Source organism: Nilaparvata lugens, chromosome 4 (assembly GCF_014356525.2).
Source record: "Nilaparvata lugens isolate BPH chromosome 4, ASM1435652v1, whole genome shotgun sequence".
Taxonomy (NCBI): domain Eukaryota; kingdom Metazoa; phylum Arthropoda; class Insecta; order Hemiptera; family Delphacidae; genus Nilaparvata; species Nilaparvata lugens.
The window spans coordinates 52,005,905-52,030,657 of NC_052507.1; the positions used below are offsets into that span (position 1 = coordinate 52,005,905).

General features: G+C 32.3%; 1 protein-coding gene across 2 annotated transcripts in view; it reads left to right on the forward strand.

Annotated features, from left to right (window-relative positions):
• Positions 1-10,090, forward strand: part of LOC111053472 (cytoplasmic polyadenylation element-binding protein 2) — a 483,681-nt gene extending 473,591 nt beyond the window's left edge. Inside the window, exon 9 of one of the 2 annotated variants that reach the window (XM_039425785.1) lies at positions 64-10,090. In XM_039425785.1, coding sequence (XP_039281719.1) covers positions 64-180 — 117 coding nt within the window. In that variant the 3' untranslated portion in view covers positions 181-10,090. The remainder of the gene's footprint in view (positions 1-63) is intronic. The other variant, XM_039425786.1, reaches the window with a different exon arrangement.
• Positions 10,091-24,753: the final 14,663 nt, after the last annotated feature.

A 24,753-nucleotide genomic window follows, 5' to 3' on the forward strand; every position in this document is an offset into this window, starting at 1 on the left:
CAATATCTCATGTGTTTGTGATTGTGTTTGTTATGAATGTAATGCATTGATGTTTTGTTGTAGTACTACTGCGAGCACTGCTGGGCGACAATCCACTCTAGACCGGGCCGCGAGTTCCACAAGCCGCTGGTGAAGGAGGGCGCCGATAGACCGCGCGCCGTTCCCTTTCGCTGGTGTTAACCCTGGCGCATCCTAGCTCATCCCCTAGTTCATTCATTCTACTAAACTAAACCTAGCCAATTCTCTAGTTAGCATTTTAGTCCTCATTATTATTAATTACCATCATCACACTATATACCGTGTGTGGGTGCATGTCATCAATGAGCTTGTGTCGGTGTCCTAGGTTCTCTACTTTTTATATTTTACATCTTGTTTAAGGAAAGTAATGTTCTTTCAATATCTTGACATGTTGTAGCTTTGTAAGCTTCTCAATAACAACGTTACAAGATGATCATTCTATTACAACGCTAATATGATCATTCTATATTTCATCTACTTTCTACTATGTCAAAGTACTTTTCAATATCTTGACATTTTGTTTCTGTACAAGGCTATCTATAGCAACTCTTCTCATTACAAGATGATCATTCTAATCATCCTCATCTTAATTCCATGTACAAAGCGTTTAGTTTCTAGGCCTACTTTGTCGAACATTATACGCTCCTAGGACACCACAACATCCTCATTTTGCTTCCACCTATCTAATAAGACTCGTATGATGAACTTCTTACTCTCACCACTATCAAAAGTGTGTGTATGCACTACACTCTGTATACACCACCAAAGTGTAGTGTATGTAATACACAATTATTATTAGTGTATATGTGAAATACTGTAATACACATATTATTCAGTGTCCATGCACTCACACACACCCACACATTAGTCTAATTCTCTTTTTTAACAAAATGATGACGGTATGATATTTATTAATTGATTGACAGTCAATACATGACTGATTGTTCACCATTAGATTACGTCTCAACTCACTCAAGGTGAGTTACCTGTTCACTCTACGATTATAATTGTATTGTTGGGTCGACCATTTTCAGGGTATTTGTAAATAGGTTTTAGTCAAATATTTGAGAGGGCGTGTTCCAAGAGATACATTATGGTGTAGATTTATGAAAAAGATGAAGGATCAGTCATTGAATATTTTCCTATTGAGAAAAGTGAGTGGAATAAAATAACAGTTCTTCCTAACGAAGACAATTAACTGAATAATACGAGAAACATTTTTCAACATTAACTTTTTTGATGAACTGAACAGGGAAGAACGTTCCGTTTTCGATTGGAAAAGATGGAATTGTATTTTTGTGGGACTAGTGCCGGAACCTCTGCCAATAATAAAATTGCGCCGGATCGTGAAACTTTTCTGAGTGCTACAAAATTGTATTGTACTTGTACAATTTTGATTTCTTCATCTTCTTAATCGTTGAATAATTATTTCATGGATTTAAAGAAACAATCATGAATTTTCATTTTTATAGTTTTGACATTATTTAAAGTTTTCATTTTCCTATAATGCTATAAAAGTATGGCAATTTTTTTCCATTACTGCATTACTGTGAAATCTTGAGATTTAAAATCTAGTACCGGTGAGGTAAAAAATCATATTCACTCAGAATAGCAGCCTTAATGTATCATAGAACACGTCCTCCCGTAATAATTTTTGGATACCATGATTAAAGAGATGATTGGTTTCTACTTGAAGTTGAGACTTCAGATGAGTTGGCTATTCAATACTAGTTAAAACTAGTTGAGTGGAATTTTCTTTCTTCCTGTTTATCTAGTTGTAACATTTCAATTTCTCACCAAAACCGTTCATTTCTCATGGTATCCAGCCTTAGTTTCTTCCTTCTCAACGCTTTTGAGAAGTAATCAATCCTTCTGTAAATATGAATGGTTGTTGGCTATAAACCATGAACCATCATCACGTTGTGTGTTGTGAACCTCTTCAGTCATCCACCATTACGATAACAGAATCCCAGTTAGTCAACTTACCACACGGCTATAATATAAATGTTATAATCATAATTAGAACTTCCTCTCCCTTTTATCTCAACATTGTCGACTATACTCTAGGGACGATGTTTTATCGTAGATAAAATTTACAATTTCATATTATATTTTCTACAGAACGCGCGGCTTCAATAACTACCTAGAAGTGCCGCTGTTCTACTTGAGGTAGTTGCGTGAAATTTATTTTCGTTCTTTCCATACGTTTTCAAACAGTGTCGACGACCGTTTGTATTCTCAGAATTGTAACACTTTTGATAACATTATTTAGAGATTATTACCTGAATTTTTAACTTTTGAACGTTTGAGAGTTTTTATATGTAATGGATTAATGAAGAGGTGAAGTAGCTAGTTGATGGTGTGTGATTGCCTCTTGTAATAATAATAATAATAATTGTTGTCTATGACCGAACGACCAGAAGTCCGGGTCTTCGCCTACCACCCATTCATTCCTCCCTCACCTACAATCTATTCAACTTATTATCACAATAATCATAGTATTACGATAAGTAATTGTTGTGTATGATGTGTACCTCTAGATGTTCTCTACCACAAATTGTGTGTTTAATATCGCTATAATTATTGTTACTATCTATACATCATCGATTGAATCGTCTGAAGTCAAGCCATGTTTGTTGTTGAATCCTATGAAAATTTTATTTTATTAGTCTAATATTGTATGTATTAATCAATTTGTGTTTGCTTTTTTGTGTGTGGTGGCTTTTAAATAATGATTGGGTTTGTATGATGATGGTTACTTAGTGACCTTGAAAATGTTGAGAGCGCAGATATTTTATTTTTCAAACTAAAACAAAGAGTGATAACTCTCTTTATTATCTACTACCTACTGATAAGCTAGTATTGTATAATTATTGAAAAAATGAAATATTTTTATGTTTAATTAAGATTAAATTTTGTATTGTTGATGGTTTTTCAGACGGTTGAATGTAATTTTTGTGGTGGCGTAGACTAATATTGGTGTCAACATTTCAATGTAATATTGCTTATCTTGGGGTTGCATGGAAAGTGTGGAGCGAATCGTATCCCTGATGTTCTTCTCGATGTGTGAAGTGAATATGTGATTTGTACAGACAGAGTTTGGATTGTCGTGTATTTCTACAGTGTTTTCGAATTAGGAGGTCGTGTTTGGGATCAGGTGGGGAGGGGTGGTGGGCGATAGACTCACACATGCAACTCTCTCTCTCTTTCTCTGTCTCTGTTTGCTCACACTTGTTGTCATAGGATAGTTGTTTCTCTGTCTATATTGTCTCTTTGAAACAAAAACAAAAAAAAAATGAATATAAGATAAATTTCTCTGTCTTTGTGAATGGAAATATGAAAATTTGCTCGTGATCTCCCCCAAACCAAAGAGAAAACACTTATTTCAAACGATTCTTTATTAGATAAAAATATTTGATAAATGTAATCAATTTAATAGTTGACATATTGAAATGTCTGCTGAATTTTGTGAGTCGTACTACTACTACTTCTACTACTCATAATATATATTTGTAGATAATTGGTTTTAATAATACATGCATAATGAATACAAATATTGATGAGTATTTTAAAGTGAAATGGAACGACTATGTCTTCTCTACTTGCACAGACCGCCACAATTATGTGTCCATGTATAGGTATAGTGACGACTATGTCATGTATAGCCATGTATAATGATAGTCTACCACACAACATGTATATGCACACATACACGAACACACACATACACTAAACCCTATCTATTCTAATCTATCTGCTCGCATGTAGCCTACACTCAATTCTGTGCATGATTAATATTGTAATGAATGTAGCTCATTTTAAATGTACCCTGGTACCCCCACCCAGTAATTGTAATGAATGTACTGTCTATGTATAGCGGTGGCTACATGTGTAGTTGTGTGTCCATATGTATCCATATGCATTGTCACCCAACTCCAGCAGTGTGCAGTGTGCATAGGCCTCGCCTCTGAGGCAGGCACAATCAATACAAGTCTAGTCAGTTAATGTGCGGCGCGGCGGCTAAAGGACTATAACCATATATTATAACCAACCGTATGTGTACGTTCCTAATATCTTCGGAAGCTGACTGTCTTTGTAGACTACCTTATGGGTACAAAAAACGTTTATTTTGTATCTCCTAGTGAAATTGTAAGGTATATAACCTGAATATATATATAATGAATAATAATGATAATTTATATTGATATATTATAAAATATATAGTGAATTACCCTTTCCTAAACGTTCTTGACTTTCCCCTTTTTTACATTTTGTAAGTAGGAACGACGATGACGATGATAGCCTACTGCTTTTTCAATGGGACTGTTTTTTCTTAAAAAGTAAAAAGAAAGCTAAAGTGTTACGGTATTGTTGGTTGTTTGTACCATTCTCAATTACATAGTTTGTTTGTAATAGATTTTTTCTATTTTTAAATAATGTTCCACAAAGGGAATTAAAAGCCTTAATGCTTCATTTAGATTTTTACTCTGCGAATTTTTCATACTGATAGGGCAATGTTATTTGTATTTATAGCTACTGCTACGTTTAATATTATAATAATTATTATTGTATTCTATAAAAATTGTCGTAGAACATTTGATTCCAGTATATTCGATAGATTATTATCGTTCTTTTATCTTCATAAAAACTTGTAGGTGTTAATAGTAATAATAATAGATGTTTTGTGTTTTTAAATAGTTTTGTAAATTGGGTGGTTGCATTTTTTGTTTCGTGCTTGCGACATTTTGCTCTAAGCGATCGCACGGCCAATTGGCCATGGCTAGGCCTAAAATATCCCAAATCTTATCTTTTTTATATCTAGAAGAAATTAATGAAAAACAACATGTTTCTACCTGTTTATCTTGATATGATGTGATAGCCATACTCAATGCGAACATACACTTGATTGCGTCATAGCCTTCTTTTTATTATTCCATCGAGGAATTAACAGTAATTATGTAATTGAAATTGGAGTTATTTTATCAATACTTTGAAAAGTGTAGACTATACTTCTTAGAGTGTGTTGCAAAGCCCTTGTAACACTTGTACACTAATCACTCTCACGCTATTGACGATTCTAAACTGAACCTAGCAGACCTATAGCATAACTTTTGGTGCCTAGGTAGTCTACCCCTATCGTACTACCTTAAACCACAAGTCTAATATTCAATATTGATTGGTATCGTCAATAGATTCTCAACAGTATACTCAATTAATCGATCCACTGGTTTTGTTTCGCGTCACTTTTGCAACAAGTACGGCAACGTTCATCAAATACAAATCTTACCAACTTTTGTGCAATAATACTTTTATTCTATGAAATTATATGCCGTAAATTTTGTTAGAAAGTCAGTTGAATTTTGTCAGAATTCATTTTGATTGGATTCCGTTATTGAATCTTCAGTTTTGTTTGAACTGTCTTTTGTTTTCAAATTTTATTATAAAATCCTTAATTTTTCGTTCCTAGAAACGGGTTTTATAAACCAAATATGTTTCAGTTACCGTTGGTTCAATAGAAAAGCTTAAATTTTCCATATTTCAATTGACTGTCAACTTGTATTGTCTAATGTATATTAATTTGTAGCAATTTCAGTACTACGTGATAAAATGTCTTTGAATCTTTGGTTTTTGGTGCTAAGAAGCCCAAACCAATTTTTGGTTTTTGATGCTATTCTTCAACTCAATGCTCCATAGGCTATCAAAACGTAGTCAATTACAGTAAAAGTTTATGTGCTGATTTCTATAATATTTCCCACTGATTCGAACAACCCAATCAGATAACAACCTTTGTTCAATTGCGAAGTTTAATGCAAATAGATATGCTTATCATGTGTGAGCCTAACAATCCTAACCAATAGTTACATAATAAATATTCCAAGCATAGAGTCCCAGACAATAATGTAAGATTGTTATTGTGCATGTTCATATAACTCGATTAATTTGCCTCTAAATTAGATAAAATTTCCATTCCCATATTTCCCCCTCATATTTAGTAGTTCCTTGATTATTCAGGTCTTTTTCAAACATCTCTTCCCTCTAATTCAGGAAAACAATAAGTTTCAAAGAAACTACCATTAGATTATAGTAGACTATTTAAAATTTATTTTTGTACCTTATTGTGTTTTATTGTTATCGTTGATCAACTAATTTCGCTTGTACTTTCGTAATAATTCAGTGTTGAAGTTATTATGTGTGGATGGGTTATAATAGTAAATACACTTATTCTATTTTTATGGTCCAACTTCATGCATTGAAGATGGGTAGACGATATTCAGATTAGGTCAAATGAGTAGATTATTTTATTGTAATTTTTTAACGTTTTTAATCATTTCTGTGCAATGAAATATGCTTGTGGATGTACACCATTATTGATATAATTCTTCTCGATTCATTGGCAAGATATATTGTAAATGACCCAGATTGAGAGATGTTATTATGTGGAAACAGAAAGAAAGGATTTCAGGACATCATATATAATTTCTATCAAAGATTATTATTTCTTTATATAAAAAATAATTATTATATCTTTATATCAAATATTATTATTTCTTTATAGAGTTTAATTTATTTTCCGTATCTACTAAGAAATGGACTTTTGGAAGGAGATATTTTTGTTGTGTTGTTATTATTTATCAAATTATTTAAGCTAATATAATTGATTTCATAAATATAATTTATACATATTTTACTATATTTATCCAATCACCGATTTATATAAATGATATTATTATTATTATTATTTCCGAAATAAGAAGTTTTTTGCTTTGTTGTTTTTCATTTCGTTTTTATATCACTGTTTTACTTTTGAAATATATTTTCTGATTATGAGTATCATTTTATATTTTAAGCTACGAATGATGAAATGCAATTCAATTTCTCACTTCTCTAGTGGCCTCTTGACGATACAAGAGAGCTGCCTCACTTTTTATTCAATTGAATCAAATGTATTCTTTTAATGCAAAGGTACTTTATTGAATCTTTCATCTGGTCTGCTAGGCGCTTGCTTATCTGTTTTTCAATGAAAACAAAGCACTTTGTACATATTGATGATTAATGTGAACGATAGGCTACATTGTGACTCGTAGGAAGTCTACGCACCTCATAGCCTAGTTATTGTAAGAAATCAATTTCAATCTCCATCTAGATATCAAATTAAACTATTTTTACTGTTTGGAATGTAATTACATATAACAATATAATAAAAGTATACTATACTTGTATAACTTTTTAATTGATTACCAAAACCGTAAGTGACTGATTTGGCACTCTAATTTCTATATCGGTACCGGTAATACATGAATACCGAACTTATCTTGTCTGATTTACCAAAAATACCCATAATATTATTGTAATGTACCATTCGATATTCGATTCTTGTTACCAATCTGATAATTAGGCTGCTAGGCCTACTTGTAGTGCATCAACATGCTTTTGATATATTTTGTGCGCCCTAGCATTTGTGTAATGTATTTTATCATTGCAAAATACTCATAATAAGAATAAAGTTCTATAAAATATTTTATTTTGATCGAAGTCCACTTGAGAATCAATCAAAATTTATCATATATTCGCTCTTTGGTAATTTTTACTCTTACGATGAGAGTTAACTTTAAGATTAGGCTCAAATTTCACAATAGAGAATGAGCATGGTTTTTTGTACGAGTTATTCTCTGTAATTATAATTTTTCTAGGTTTTTAATTGCTAGTCAGTGTAATTGATGCTCTTTGACTTTTGTATTATTTACTTGAATGCAGAACACATAGCAGTAGATAAATTCATTTGAATTTGAATTAAAATGAAAAACAAATTGTTCTATCAATGTAATTGTTTACGACTCTCCGTAAAATAACCTCCTTCATATAAAATAAAATTTCATAATTATTAGCTCCATCAAATTAGTTTTCTTGCTCAATCACAAGACGACATCACATTGGCTAAAATCACAATTTGTATGAAAAATACTGTGTAGAATAGTCGATTTTTCGGCTATGTGATGTGTTGTATGAAAAGATCTCTTCTATAAAACAACATAGGATGATTTATTATCATGAATAAAGCACTGTCAAGAATACAATTTTCCATTAAACAAGATAAAATTACATCAATTCCAATCCTATTTCATAATTATTTTCAATCATTGTTTGGGAGTGATTAATTTATCGGATTATTTGAAGTTTGTAGGCTTTTCTCAGTATTATTATAATCGAAAAATCAATTACATTGACAAGCAGTATTTGACTGAAATTTTTATGGCCATTTTGTAAACTTAAAACTACGATTGCCTGTCTAAGAAGAAAAGAAGTTGATTAAATCATCTTGCATGGATACTGGATTGAAACTAATAATTTTATTCTATTTTGTGAATGAATCTGACGAATAGTAGTGATGGGAATAAGCAAAATCATTAAATGCGATGCCCTGCCCTCTAGTTTCGGCCCTGCTCGGCTCTCGGCCCTTGTCCCGTCTAGGCGGTTAAGCTAGCTTAACACATAGCTGTTTTGCTTTGGTTCTATGGTTTTTCAAAAACTATTGTTGATGTCAAAGTAAATTCGATAACGTGTTTATCAATTTTCTGTGTTACCACTATCTAGTAAATTTGGAAATTATTGATTTTTTTATATCGGATTATTTGTACATTTATATGTATCGATGTTATTACTATGTATGTTATTGCTCGGGTATGAATACGTAGTTATAGTGAAATTTATTTTTCTAGTATTCGTAGCTAATATTTCAAAACAACCTCCTGTCATAAGAATACTAATAATCATTTGCGCATTGAATTACCTTAAATAATTTACTTGTCATTATTATAATTAGTACTTTTATAGATGGTTGTAAATACATAATATACGGTACGACTAAATTATGGACAAATGTTATGTAATGAAGTGAGCATAGAGCATGAGCATGAGCATAGAAGGGGTCTGTACTCTGTCCTGTAGCTGGTGTGGATTTAATTTGATCTGTAATTAGCCGACCAATTGGCGTCTTGGCGATTCGCCATACGGTAGCGTAGCGATATCGACTCAGTAGGAGGACTACAGTTTTATGTTCTATGCCACTGTCAACATTTGTACACAAATATTCAGTGTCAATTTGTACTTAAGATGTTTTATATTTTAATTTTTTGTATAAAACCGCTTTTAATATTCTAAGCATATATTATTATGTAAAAGAATAATTTTTACAGTTTTGCAGCACTTACTAATATTGAATAATAGACAACTTTTTATAAATAATCTGAAGTCAAAACTTTTTATGGTATTTATCGATATTTTGTATTTTGATTTTAATTTTTATGGAGCAATTAACTGTAATGTTTGAAATTTACTATCGACCATTGACTTTTAGTGTAATATGTAGCCATTACTAAATAGCTTTACGTCCATGTTCTGCTAGCTTACTGGGGCAGGATTCCCATTCCATCAACTTGGGTTAAATTCATTTTGTGGAATCTATTAATTCGGCCGATATTAGACAAATAGAGGATCATCTAAAGAGTGATTATGATTCAGTTTGATGAAGGCTACCGTACCTTGGTAGGATTGCAATGCAGGTACCGGTAGGCCTACTGTAGGCACTCTAATACCAGCCACCAGCCAAAGCAAAGCAGCATCTGTGAAATGAATGCGATGATCATTTATGTTGCAGTCATTTATGTTCGATGTTTGCTATCTACTGTGACAGAAGTGAATAAAACAATGACAGTGTGAAGAAATGTGTCGGCTTTAATAACGTTTTAATGGATACTTTTTTAGAAAATAGTATTCTAGATTTAGGAAATTCATAATTTGTGTGCATTTCAATCACTCCTATTTTTTATGAATTTTGTACATTTTCTAATTTTTGTACAATGCGGGCTGGACAGTCGGGATGTGTATGTACCACATTATTATACATAACCGATACCTATAAGTAACTTTTTTGCTGTCTGGCGTTTGATTTGTATCCAGAGTATGTCCTGGCTATTTTTGTTGATCATTAAACTTTTTATGTTTTGTAAAAATAATAATTATATAAAATGTCAACAACTGTGTTTATTTGATAAATATTGCTGTTAATTCTTCAGTTGTGATTTATTTCATCCGATACTCTTGGTAAATTGCTTAGTCTCACTTTCCAACAAACCAGTGTCAAGTGGAACTTGAGAAAGAATAAACTTATTTCTAATTGTTTTACCGTGGATAAAGATGAAGGGAAAGGATAAAAGGAGAGAGGATGTAAAAATGATGAAATATTTGGTTCATTTTCCAAATTTAAATTCAATATGACAGATTATCCAAAGACGAAGGGCTCATTTGGGTTGTTGCGAACAAAATTGAAAAACACGATAATCTTTCCAATCACCTTACCTGTAAATCGTTAATCTTTTTAATGATTAGCCCACGATTGGAACTTGAAACTGTCAGTATTCCTCATTAATAGCATCAATGCTCCCCATTCAAATAATGCTGACACATTGATGTGAATCTTACTATAATTTGTTTACATTACATCAGATTGGGATAAGATAATAGCTACTGTTTCGATTTCAAAATATTATGATTGCCATTTTTTGCTTTTTATGCCAGCTGTTATTAGTTTCGATTTCAATTATGTTTGAAATTTTTGCTTTTTATACCCGTTGTTATTATTATGTGAAATAAGCTTGTGAGTAAGTTTGCGATAAAAAAATTATTTTGGAACAGGTCTCAACTCTGCGAAAAATCGCTGAAGCTCTTTCAGAAAGGATTATTGGTCCCTCAAGTTGCAGCTGATCAAAAAAAGTTTCCATACTCTGTTGAAAACGTGAGAAAGAAAGTGTGAGCAAGTGAAAAAGATTATAATAGCTGTAGTTGAGTTACCAAATTTAGCGATCTTATTTCTAAACATTGCAGTATTCATGGAACATCTGGAAGAATAGGTACAGAAAGTGACCGGATGATAGCAAAATAAATTTAAAATCGATCTCTCCAAACATATGTTAGTTGAATTGATGTTTATTGTGAGGTGATAGAAATGTGACTAATTTCTTCAGCTTCTTTCGTATTGGTTCCTCTGTTGCTCTATGTTTCTATGCAGCCATGGCCTTGAGAGAGCCAGTTGTCCTGTCTGTTAATTCCTAACCCGGACTAAATACCACGAGAAGCAATCAGAGAAGCCTTCTATTAAAAAACCCCTGCTCTGATTATTTCTCATGGAATTTAATCATGATTGAAATTGAACAGGCTTTTGAGCTACTGGACCTGATATTCTCATGTTTCAAAATCAGCTAAAAACTATATCTCTACCAATATTCTGTATTCTACCAAAATTGTTATAATCGCTTTTGAGATTAGGCCACAACTTGCCATGAAAATTATTGAGTCAAATCATTCGAATAATTAATTGATGTGTTGGAAGTGCTCTGTAGAATAGTAGTAGTCTAATTGCAGCGAATTTTGTAGAATATTGGGCGGGGCTTAAGAGTCAACCTCGACTTTATTCATTGGCAATTGATATTTCCCGTTGACAGTTATCATATATTAACAGTGATCATGTTATTTTTGTTTATGCTTGATGCAATTGAAGATTAAATTCCAAACTAAGTTGATTCGGAATTTGATGACTCTGGAATCCATAGATCTCTTGCTTATTCTGGAATTTTTGGCATAGCCTGTCACTTACTTTTCGTTTCACTTATCCAAAAGTTTAAAAGCAGCCAATCCACTAATTCTTTCTTCCATGGAAGTCCATTCATACAGAAGAGTCCATTCATAATAGTTAGTATAACATTTATTGTGGCTGATTTCTCATGTATCACTATCATAAATATCAAAGTGTGATCAATTTAATGTGAATTTGCATAAATCTGAATAGAGTTTATTCTATCACTTTGATTATTGACTACCATTATATGATTTCTTCCTTCGATCTTAGCTTGAAACCAAAAGCTAAGGGATGAAAATTTGGATGTAAACTAACATGTAACTCAGTTTCATTTCTATCTAAATTGACAACTTTAGTATTTACTTGTGATCTATCAATATCAATAGGTTTGTCTTGTGTCATGTAATAACATCATGAAAGGAAATAGGAGCAGCTGATGGAATATCATGTTTTTTTCGATTTAGTTTTCAGCTGATTTTGATACATAAAAATATCAGGCCCAGTAGCACAAAAGCCTGTTCAATTTCAATGAGGATTAAATTTCATGAGAATTAATCAGAGCAGGGGTTTCCAATCAGAAGGCTTCTCTGATTGGTTCTCGTGGTATTTAGTCTAGATTATAAATTAACAGACAGTGCAACTGGCTCTCTCAAGGCCAAGGCTGCTTGCAAACATAGAGCAACAGAGGAACCAATACAACAGAAGCTGAAGAAATTAGTCGCATTTTTACACCTCACAATGAACATTACATTCAACTACCATATGTTTGGAGAGATCGATTTTGAATTTCTTTTGCTATCATCCGGTCACTTTCTGAAACTATTCTTCCAGATGATTACTGCAATTTTTTCATTTTAAATCGCCAAATTTGGTAACTCAACTACAGCTATTATAATCTTTTTCATCAATTGCTCACACTCTTACGTTTTCAACAGACTATGGAAAACTTTTTTCTGATCAGCTGCTACTTGAGGACTTTCTCAAGGAACTTCAGCGAATTTTCACAGAGTTGAGACCTGTTCCAAAAAATGTTTTCTTGTCGCAAACCCACTATATTCCTGATTTCATCAAAATCGTTAGATCCGTTTTCGAGATCCATCCAACATATTCACATATCTACAAACACACATATTCAATCTGCTTTCTTAGTATAATAAATGACTTTAATGATTATGATTTCATTCAATGAGAGCTTATTTCACTTAATAATAACAGCTGGCATTAAAGCAAAAATGCCAAACATGATTGAAATTGAAACAGTAGCGATCATCAACATTATTATCTTCATCTCTTCTTCTTCTCTTCTCTTCTTCTTCTCTTCTTCTCTATATCTATAAAAGGCTAAGCCCCGACAGACTGAAATCACACTACAGCCCAAACTACTGAGCCTAAAAGCTTGAAATTTTGCACAATTGTTTATGGTAGCCTGAAAAGATCCACTAAGAAATGATTTTCAGAAATTCGCCCCCCTGAGGGAGCTGCCCCCCCCCAAAATTTTTTACTTTTTAACCGCTCATTGCACAGCAAAGTCATGAGGTACTTTTTTGTTCAGCTACGAAAAAAAATTAGATCTATGCAGAAAAATTTTGATCAGGAGTACAGGGGGATTCAGGAGAGGGAATTTTTCGAAAATTTTGATGTAAAATCACACTACAGCTCAAACTAATTGTCCTACAGACTTAAAAATTTGCACAAATAACTTATTCTTGAAACATGCTAGACGCGCACTAAGAACGGATTTTGAGATATTTTGTCTCTAAGGGTTTCAAAGGATGAAAAAGGATCCTATTTAGTAAGGTTATGAACATGGTAAGGTGAATGCTATATGGAACTGAGATTATTGACACATGATATTCTAACATATATGTTGTAATCATTGGAAAACCTTAGAATAATTTTATCAATCAGCTGATCGAATTTAATTTTCCATGTAAATCGAAAGCGCAAGCTTGCCACGTGTTTGTTCCATTGTTGTATGTTTGGCCAATTCGGTTCGCGCCTTCTATCAGCTGTATATGGAGTCTCATACTTTCTGATTAGAACAGAGCACAGAGATTTTTTTTTGGTTAGGAGTTTGTTGATAATTCTTTTTTCAAATTCAATTTTTATTGCAAACAAAAATCACATTGAAAAATTCTTAATAGACAACAAGATTACAAAAACGAGATGTCAAACATAAACCTACATTTATTTGTAGCACGGCCAGAAAAAGACAAACCTGAGTACTAGCCGTGAGTTCATTCAATATGAAATATTTTTATTTTTGTTAATATTTTGTGAACAAAAAGTACGAGTTAATGAGAGATGTGAGTAATTTCTTATATTTGATCTAAATGGTTATTCATATTGTAGTAGTCGGGGTCACTTCAATCAAAGTTTTTTCTTTTGTAGCTAATAAATTTCATATGTATTGATTGTCCATAATGTATCCAGTGTCTATAATGGAAGTGATTGAACTACTCAAAATTAATGGCTTACTGGTCCTTCATAGAATTTATAGTATTCCTTGTGATTGAACCTGTCTTTTTTCAGCGTTGCGACTGTTAATAATAAAGCTTTATTTACAACTAGCTTACCTGGGAACTTCGTACCGCCAAAAAGTATTAATGTATCTCATGTCACACTTCAATTTATTTTGTGAATCATGAAATTTATATGACAATCAATATTTTCATTTACATCTGAATATGGACTTCCTATGCGCTTAGTCATGCAGCATTCTTTATTCCCAAAACATATTATTCTCAATCAATATTGGTAGTAATATCTAACAGTAAAGTGTTGAATTGAAAAAAAAACTAGATAGGATAAATCAGTGTTTCAAAGATGAATTCAATGTTTTCATAGTTGTTGATTGTTAATAGATGGTCGACGAAATATGCGATGTACGATGAATCACACAGAATTACATATTCTTTCCATCTTCCATTTCAGGATGAATATAAGCTAAGCTAAATTAAAAAATATATATTCTGCCATTAATGAATGCAATATGAACAACTCTCTTCCATGAGGTGAATAATTTTTTCCAACATTTCCGGTTACTCAATGATAGGGAAGTGATAATTATTTGTATAGGTCTTCTAAGGAACCATTAGCTACAGCTGGTACCAATAAACTATACTTCAACTCCAAACTACCGTTGTAATACCAGTAGCCTACACAATTTATCATAAGGTGACATGTTTATTACAGCTGGTAACTTTAGATGCTAAATCATCTTCATCTATATATATAAAAGCGAAATGGCACTCACTCACTGACTGACTGACTCACTCACTCACTCGCAGTACTAAAAATCTTCCGAACCAAAAACGTTCAAATTTGGTAGGTATGTTCAGTTGGCCCTTTAGAGGCGCACTAAGAAATCTTTTGGCAATATTTTAACTCTAAGGGTTGTTTTTAAGGGTTTAAAGTTCGTCTTTTAGCATGTATATTCTTCTTCTCCCAATCTCTTAATTATAATTGAAATTTCCATATCATATGTTACTATAGAACTATAATCTAGACTAGATAGAGTACCTCTTCGAAACAGTTGTTAACTGGCAACTAAATTAATAATTTTGTCAGGTTGGCATTAAGTTGAGTTTGACTTTGTTAGGTTGGCACCAAGTTGAAGATTTAAATGCATTTATCGCAGAAAAATTGATTGGGCACTGCTACTTCAATCCTGGGAATATTATATTAATCCAGTTTAGCCAGACGTAGTCTGGCCCCCGACTGGATTGTCCTAACATATATATGATAAAAATGCTCGAATGAAAAATTCAGGCGAGCGAAGCAAGCCTGCTGATTTCATTCTTGGCCGATCCAGTCGGGGGTCCAGGGGGCGGAGCCCCCTGGCTAGACGGATATGGCGAGCGAAGCGAGCCTGACGGCTAGTATCTCAATATAATCTTGAATCATGATCATCTTTCCGTTCTTCGGTAGCCGCTAGGCCGACAGTTTCGAAAGCATAGGTCTGTAAAATGGATTAGATTAATAAAAAAATAATCATTATTAGCCACCCTATTAAAATTTCTGGTCAGAAACCATCACACAACATATTCCCAAAGTTTCATGCCGTTATGTCAAATATTTTTCAAGTCATAGGGAACAAACACACAAACAGACATTAATTTATATATATATATATATATATATAATTAATTAATATATATCTAATAAATAATATATGATTAATAATTAATAATAATATAATAATAATATATGATATATAATATATTATATTAATATATATATATATATATTATATATATATATATATATAATATATATATATATATATATAATTAATTAATATATATATATATATATATATATATATATATATATTATATATATATATATATATAATATATATATAAATTAATGTCTGTTTGTGTGTTTGTTCCCTATGACTTGAAAAATATTTGACATCTACCTCCATTTAGAGAAGCTTTTGTTTGAGCCGAATGAAATCTTCTATCTTCCATATATATATATATATATGAAATATTATATATATATATATGTAATATTAAATATAAGAAATATAAGAAATATTATATATTATATATATATGGAAGATAGAAGATTTCATTCGGCTCAAACAAAAGCTTCTCTAAATGGAGGTAGATGTCAAATATTTTTCAAGTCATATATATATATATATATATATATATATGGAAGATAGAAGATTTCATTCGGCTCAAACAAAAGCTTCTCTAAATGGAGGTAGAATGATAAGGTTGACAACTTTCAGTTCTGTTGTTTTAAATTTTTTTTTCAAAACACTTTCAAAAAGTTCATGTAGTACCTACTATTGTGTTTGAGACACTTCTGGCGCTATCATAGTTTCACAACTATTCTGTTCCACACTCCTATCTCTTGCAGTCGTTAACCATATCTATAATAAAATAAAGAGTTGGCTTATACACATACGGGATAGGAAAATTATGTTTGACGCATCATCACGTCTGAACTACTGGACTGATTAACTTGAAATGTTTCATATAGGCTAGATTCTTAATTAACCAAGGATGGTTATAGGCCTATTTTCAATTCTTCAAAATTTCATTACGTCAAGTTTTCAGATTATCAAGTTTGAAAATAAATCCTTGCGAAGCACGGGTTCCTGCTAGTCTGATCTAAAATAACCAAATTATAGTAAGATTCACATAAATGTGTCAGCATTGTTTGAATGGGGAGCATTGATGCTATTAATGAGGTATACTGACAGTCAACGAACTGTTATGCAAATTCTCCAATATTTTTATTGAAAGCTACCTTCTATTTTCTTTGGTAAAACAATCAATGTTTGGGAATAGTTGATTCATGGGAAAAGCGCCTTACTTCTATGGAAGATATTTTTACACTAGTAGTTCTGTGAACAGTAGACCTCGCGCTCAGTAAGTTACATTGACCTGTTGTTATGTTTTCTCAAAAAATAATAAATAGTTTTTCCTACAGATACCTTGAAAAGTGGCCATTCCTGCACTGATTACAGAACGCAAAGAATCACTTTTCCGCTCTAGTGCGGGAATAGTATATTTCGCACCTAGGGCTGAAAATGAGACTTTTCTGGCTCGAAATCGGTTTTCAAGTCCGAGGCCGTAGGCCGAGGACTAGAAAAGATTGAGAGCAGGAAAAACATTTTTGCCCATGGTGAGAACGTTATTTTTCGCCACACAAAAAATAAACAATAAATAAATGAGAATGATTGTCTATTATAAGCACTTCCGAAAGCAAAAGTGGAAGGTTATAGCTCTAGCAAATCTGAGGTAATCTGAATATCAAGAAATTGTCCAAGTATATTTTTATTTTTTATTCTGATTTGTCTAAATAACCTAAAAGATTATGTTCAATTATGTAAGAGGTTGAGTTTAAACTTTTTATTCTTCCAAATGACAATAAGATGATATTATTATAAATGTTTTAATTATTGAATGATAAACACAAATAATGAAAAGTTTTTGATCAGCTGTTTTAGCACACTTGAAATTTGGCCAATCTGAATGTCAATGGAAGTTTAGGTTAGAAGTTCTATCCTACTCTGAAAATCGAATTATTTGAATAGTTTATTATAACATAATTATAATTATCTTATCTGTATTTTATTCATCCAAAAAAAATTATGGTATATTATTGCAGAATACTTTATTGAATTCTAGAAGCATAAAATGATTCTGTTTATCCACCATGTTCCGTGATAAACGCAGTACTAGGAGGTTTGAGGTTAGATTCTATTATACTCTGAAAATTGAATTTGAATAGTTTATAATATCTCATTTGTATTTCATTCATCCAAATAAAATGATAGTATCTTATTGCAAAATACTTTTCAATTCTAATTCAATTCTAGAAGCATAAACTGACTCCTTTTCATAAACTATTTTGTAAACACGTTCACATCAAATCAGAATCAGCTGACTTCAAGGTTATTTTACAGCCCTAGGGCCGTAAAAATTTTACCGGCCTGGTCAGAAAACAATCACTTTCGGCCTCCATATGACGCACGAAAACCAGCTCATTACATCCAAGTGGGGCGAAAAAAATTTTTCTGCACTCCAGATTTGCAACATGGCAACACAAAATAGTTGGTGGGTTATATGGAGGATTAGTGCACGAAAACAAAAATTAAGTTGGTAACAATGACTGTGGTTAGATTTAGATGAGAATCATTTCAATGGCTACCCTACATTTATGATAAAATCCCAATCTAGAAATCCAAAACAAGAATAATGTTTATCCAAATCATAATTAAATAATAACTTCTCATCATTTAATAATAAATAATGTTTATTTTCTATTGACAGTAATAATTATTTCAACTCCAAGCAATTAGAAATGTAGCAAACACACATTTTGAAATTCGAATTTTCAGGTTAAATAATTACCGTTCGAAATCCATGTCGATAAAATCAATAAAATAACATTAGAATATACTACAATGAAATATTTTCTATTGTCTATGTTATTATATAAATATTTTTTAGTTTACTTATAGTATATTTCGGTAATTCTAGTTGGTCATAATTCTGAATATCTGAATACTGTTTTTAGCTGGATGAAAGAACGAGGTTAGTTACGATTCTTCCCGCTAGGTCGCGCGCTTGTCGGTTCAGCTATTTTGCAGTCATTCAAACCAGCTTTTGACGTGAATTTTGAATGCGAATTTTTTGTTTTATCTGTATTTTCTCTGATTCTTGAATGAATAAAAATGAGAACTTTGGCTGAAAATTTTCAACTTCAATTGGATTATTAATTTTTAAATGAATCAAGATTGTTATTAATAACAGCATCACACACACAAACATTTGATGGATTTCAGCCATCATTTTATCCATAATTACCCACTTTTCATATTCAATGGTAACTGTAGGAAAAACTTGATGTGAAATACGTGCGCAAAGTTCCTCTGCTGCACTCAAGAAGCCATTCCGCCCTCGCCTACGGCTCGGGCGTAAACATTTCTTTCGGTGCAGCAAACTGTCACTTTGCGCACTAGTTGCACAAATAACTATATCAGTTTAAAATGGCCTAAGAGAAAACCTAAATGAACATAGAGCTTTCTGTTCTATCGTACCGTGACGTGTCGTTCCGGAATGTGAGTGTGAGCGCTGTTATCAGGTCTGGCTGCAACTGTCTACAACGTTGATACAAAGATACATTTTCAAGATGTTCGATGTTTTTGAACGGGTAGTATTATAGTCCAATAAACAGATGAATTATGATTTATGATGAATAATTCTATAGTCTGATTTTTGCTCTAATATTGGCGAATGAAGGAGGCTCCTTTTTCCTTTTATATTATTCTTGAAATGCAAGATTTCCAAAAAACCTTGTATATACGTCGACGCGCAATTTAAAAAGGAACATACCTATCAAATTTCATGAAAATCTATTCCTGCGTTTCACCGTAAATGCGCAACATATAAACATTTAAACCATGTACCTAGAATACAAGGTAGTGGCCACGAAAAGATGCGCAGTAACAAATCCAAATTATAGCTGGTCGGTGTGACGTCATTGGTGCTCTAAAAGTCTATTCTTCCTATCTTTTCAATGTTAAATATTGAGCAAAAAGTCTTTTCCTCAAAAAGTACATAACATTCAAATCCCATCGACAACTCCTACTCATCGACTCATACAATATTTATCTTCAATTTTTCTAGAAATTCAATACTTTTGTACGGCTGGATCTTTCAGAATGATCGATTTTGTAAGATCCTGCACATCGAATACCTCTGCTCTCTTATTGATAATTAACATGCTTTCTAAGGCTCTTTTGTAATTCAATTACTCAATGCTAATGAATTTGATAAATCGATCATTGAATAAGGAATTGAAAACGTGGAAACATTAATTAGAGTATAATATTATTTCTCTCAAAACTTTTGATATCATGTCTGTGTAGCGTACTGTATATTACATAGAATCAGTAGAACATCTTGCCGGTTCAACATCTTTAATCCTTTGGGATTGCACTCCTTATTTAGGAAAAAAATGATAAACACATATCGCCACATACTTTAACCAGGTGATACCTAGTTGTGTGTTACGGTCATATACAATATTTATCTTTAGTTCCCTCGAGCAACTTTGTAAATCTTTTCTCAAAAAGTAGGTACATAAATAAGTCCCATCGACATCTACTACAATTTATACAATATTAATCTTCATTTTTATTTTAGAAATTCATCACTTTTGTACTCCTAGATCTTCCAGAATGCTCGATAATGTAAGGACATACCGGTTTGGAGATAGAGAACTCTCATTTGATATTACGAGAAGGGATACTCGTAGAAGGAATGAATAGATTTAATTTGAAAAGATGAATGGCTTCAAAGGTTTTCTACTGGAGGTTTTTTATTCAAAGTTTTAATATCCCATCAATTATAAAGTTTAAAAAAGGTACTGAATGTATTTCTCCTAGTAATTCTTTGAATGATAATATCGGCCTATATAGCCCTATTTTCAATCATGCTTTATCATCATAATAATCAGGCTTGGCTTGAATACTTTAATAGTTATCTTGAGCTTTCTCGTTAATTATCACGTTGTGTACATTCGAGCAGTTTCCTTTGTTCATTGTGATATATTCTTCTGCAAACTCAACCAATATCTATCCTTTCAAAATTTATTCAAATACCAATCTCAATGCAGAAGGCATATATAGCAAAAGGCTAAAAGCTAAGATTAATTTGATAAAAGTGAAATCAAGAGCGGTTGCAGAGAATAAAGGTTGTTAGTGCAGGGCAATCCATCAGTGATTTGGAAGGAGAATGTGGATGATCAATGGATGAAGATGGTAAGCGCACCACTTCCCTTCCTTATCCTTCAAATATGTTGTTTAAACTGCAATTTGTGACTGCGAGCTGTCGATAAGTATGCAGACTGAACCTGCGCACCCGGTATTAGATTAATATACAGGATATAGTAAGATTAGGTAGATATAGTAGATTAGGTACAGGATATAGTAAACCGAGTTTGAGGTATAGAGAATATTTTATCGGGCCTGGGGAATGGTTCCTCCCTGTAACTAATGGGGGTTTGTTCAATAACTCACAATCTGCGAATCACAATATAGTTCTTAGGAAGCTGAACCTGCTAGCTAAACACAGTATATCTATTTCAATTTTATGGTAATTAAGGTTTAGAGTATAAGGTTTAGGGTGTTGGATTTCTGAATCGCGAGCCTGCAGCTGCGAAAGGATTTTCAGCACTTCTGAAACTGCTAAACAGGATTTCCGCGCTAATCTGGTGACTGTGCGCCGGTTATTAAGGGCTAATCTGTGACTGCCCTTAAGAGTATGGGAATCACTCTCAATCGTCCGAAACGATTTTAAATTAATAGTCAGTATGTCGACTATTATGAGAGGATAGGGAAGTGTTTACAAGGATTCTCCTAAGCTTCTCACTGGTCTGAGGACCGCGACTGGGTCGATCTCTAGTCTGGAACTGAGATCTCGTGCTAAACAGGGTAGAAAAAATTAATAGAAAGAAAGGGAAAAGATGCCGCAGTCTAGGAACTTCGGCAAGGGAGTCCTCAAGCTCTACCTGAGAGCTAGAAGAATTTTAGAATAGGGAGAGTTAAGAGAAAGAAAGAGAAAGGACGTCGCAGTCTGGGGACTTCAGTTAAGGGTGCAGGAACACACTGTGCGTTTTTAAAAAGACTTTATTCAGGCCGAGCCTGTACACTACAACTACATAATACAGAATATTGCTTAAGACTACTTTACATTGATTCTAATACCGTATTTATATGAAACAGTTACATTGATAACATTGGGGGAAGCGAGATTAGAAATTACACAATAAACAATAACAACTGATTAAACCAATTTGGTAATGGATTGCAAATAAGATATCAGTAATGGATTGGACTAATTACATAGAAGATAATATTAGGGAAAGCTAGATTAGACATTACACAATAAACAATAACAACTGATTGGACCAATTTAGTAATGGGTTGCAAATAAGATATCAGTAATGGATTGGACTAAGTACATAGAAAGATAATCTAACTCCTCCCTCCCCAAGTCCTTTACGTCCCGGAAATGTATAAAAGTCCAGTTTGTATGACTAATCGACTTGAAGCTTTTCAAATGGTTTAGTCGGCGTAGGTGTTATTTGATACTTCTCTTTAATTGGGTGGCGTTCGTATTTAGTTTGTGCACAGGTAGTACATTGGTTTATGAAAAGTTTAACATCATCAATCATACATGGCCAGTAGTATTTCTGTTCAAGTTTTGCGAGATTTTCATTAATACCTTTGTAATATTACATTTTTTTCTCACATTTGAATCGAATCTTCAATTCGAGATCTATGAAACTTTATAGTAGATGTCAGAGTCATCAATAGACGGACAAACTTTTTGACGGAGAATTTATTATCGTAAATGTTTGTTGCATTGTTCCATGGTGTCACCGAGGCAGGGTTAACAAAATTACTAGATAAATGGTTTATTTAAATCGAGATATATATAAAATTTTAAAATAATAGTTTCAAAATAAAGTTTTATTGAGAACAGATGTAGAATGTGAATTCTAAACTTGTAAGTTATAATTTTTTGGTGATGTGTCTGTAAAAATCTATACTGAACAAGGCGTTGGCTTTGTGACTTGCAACTTAGGTTTTTCCTGTTCAGCCCTCTCTAAAAAAAATGGCTGGCTACGAGTGTTGTTGTGGAGTTTTGCTCTGAATCATTTTCGTTTATTAATGTTTTAAATTGAGTTTTATACAAATTTTTGTGTTCTATTTTGTTAAGATTTAGCTGTTTGTATCTTCAAGCCAATAGCCACTGTTTTTCAACTGTAAACTAGATAAGTATTTTAGTTCGTAGTTACTCTAAAAATAATTAGGCTTAAGATATAGTTCTTTGTGTATTTGTATAAATTCATCTGAAGATTATAAGTTAATTTGCTCTGAAAACTGGATTTCTCATTCATAGGCAATAGATCCATTCACAATTTATCAAGAATCTATTTCATTGGAGCCGACAACTATCCTTAGGTTAATAGGTGGAATGCTATTCCAACCGTTTAAGGAAAAATTGGTAGCACGGCAAATGTTACCCCTGTGGTGGGACAGAATTACAAAATAAATATGTCCCAAATGGTACACTATGAAATCCCTGGTTATGAAAAATTATTAGTAGGATAGATATCTTGATAGGTTATGAATGGTTTGTTGCTGAGTGGGAGATCGGTTCAAGAGAGATCAAGTTTTAATGAATCAGTGCATATTACAAAATGGCAAACATTAAAAATGATATAAATCTTATAGAGTTCTTAACACAAAAGTTTGATAGACAAGATGCTAGATTTGATGAGTTAAATGCTAGATTTGATGAGTTAAATGCTAAATTTGATAAGCAAAATGCTAAGTTAGACCAAATGTTTAAAAATCAAAATGCTAGGTTTGATGATATGAAGCAAGAATTTGCTGAAACATTGAGTGATAATCATGAAGATGAAAACAAATTGAAGCAGGATGATAGTAGTGTTAAGTTACAAGATCAACTCATTCAAGTTTCTGACAATGTAGGCCTAGTTACTGTTGTTGAAAAAGTCAACCTTAATGAGATAGTAGAATTGAGTAAAGAAGTAGGTAGGGAGTTGTCTTCACTGAAAGTCAACTATCATGAAAGTAATATTGCTACATTGAAGGTTAGGAAAACTATAAATAAAGTGAATGATTACATGAGACAGGTTTCTGTAGAGGTTAGGAACAATGTGAACAAAATGAATGTTGCTTTGAGTCAAGTTGATGAGTTCAACTTTCAACTGAGAATTGAAAAGGTGTATGCTATGCATTCTCAAGTGAACATGACTAACTTTTATAAGCAAAATGGCTTTGTTGAAACAAATGAACCCATGAATAAAATTATGTTCTTGAAGAAAACAAAACACAAAGTCACCATTGATGTGTTAGTATTCAAAGGTTGTTTCAAGTTGCTTATTTACAAGATGATGACTGTGAGTCACATGATGAAAGGGTATTCCCCAACACACAATGATTAGGAATCCTGTGTTATGCCGGGATTCAGAATAGCATAATCGCTACGCAGTGTATGGTAAGAGTCCATAATTGTGTCTTTTTTCTTTCCTGTAGCCTATTTTTCTTGGCCCTTAATCTTTTCAATTTTCGATTCTTTCCTGTCTTTGTGTAATATTCAGTAAATTTCTTCTATGATGCATATCTTAACCAATCTTGTCCATAGTCATTTAAATTTGTATTCTTCTGAAATAAATTTGGAAGTTAAAATAGTAGCTTATTTCCCTAATCTTTAAATTGTTGATACAACTTAACTTTTCTAAAATCTATCCACTGTAGTGTAAAGAATTGTGTGCTTGTGATATATTTTTTCATCATGTATCACTTATGTGAAGTGTATCAATTTTGTGTATGTTGTTTTAGGGAATTTATTTACCCAGTTTTCTTTTTCTCTTTTTTGTATTTTTTAGGGAACTTATTTACCCATTATTCATCTTGATCATCTTTGTATTATAATCTTGAAATGTTTGTACTTATTATACAGTCTTTAAATTTTAAATTATTTTAAAAAATAAATGGTTCAATTTAAAACGTTTTGTTATATTATTAATTGAAATAA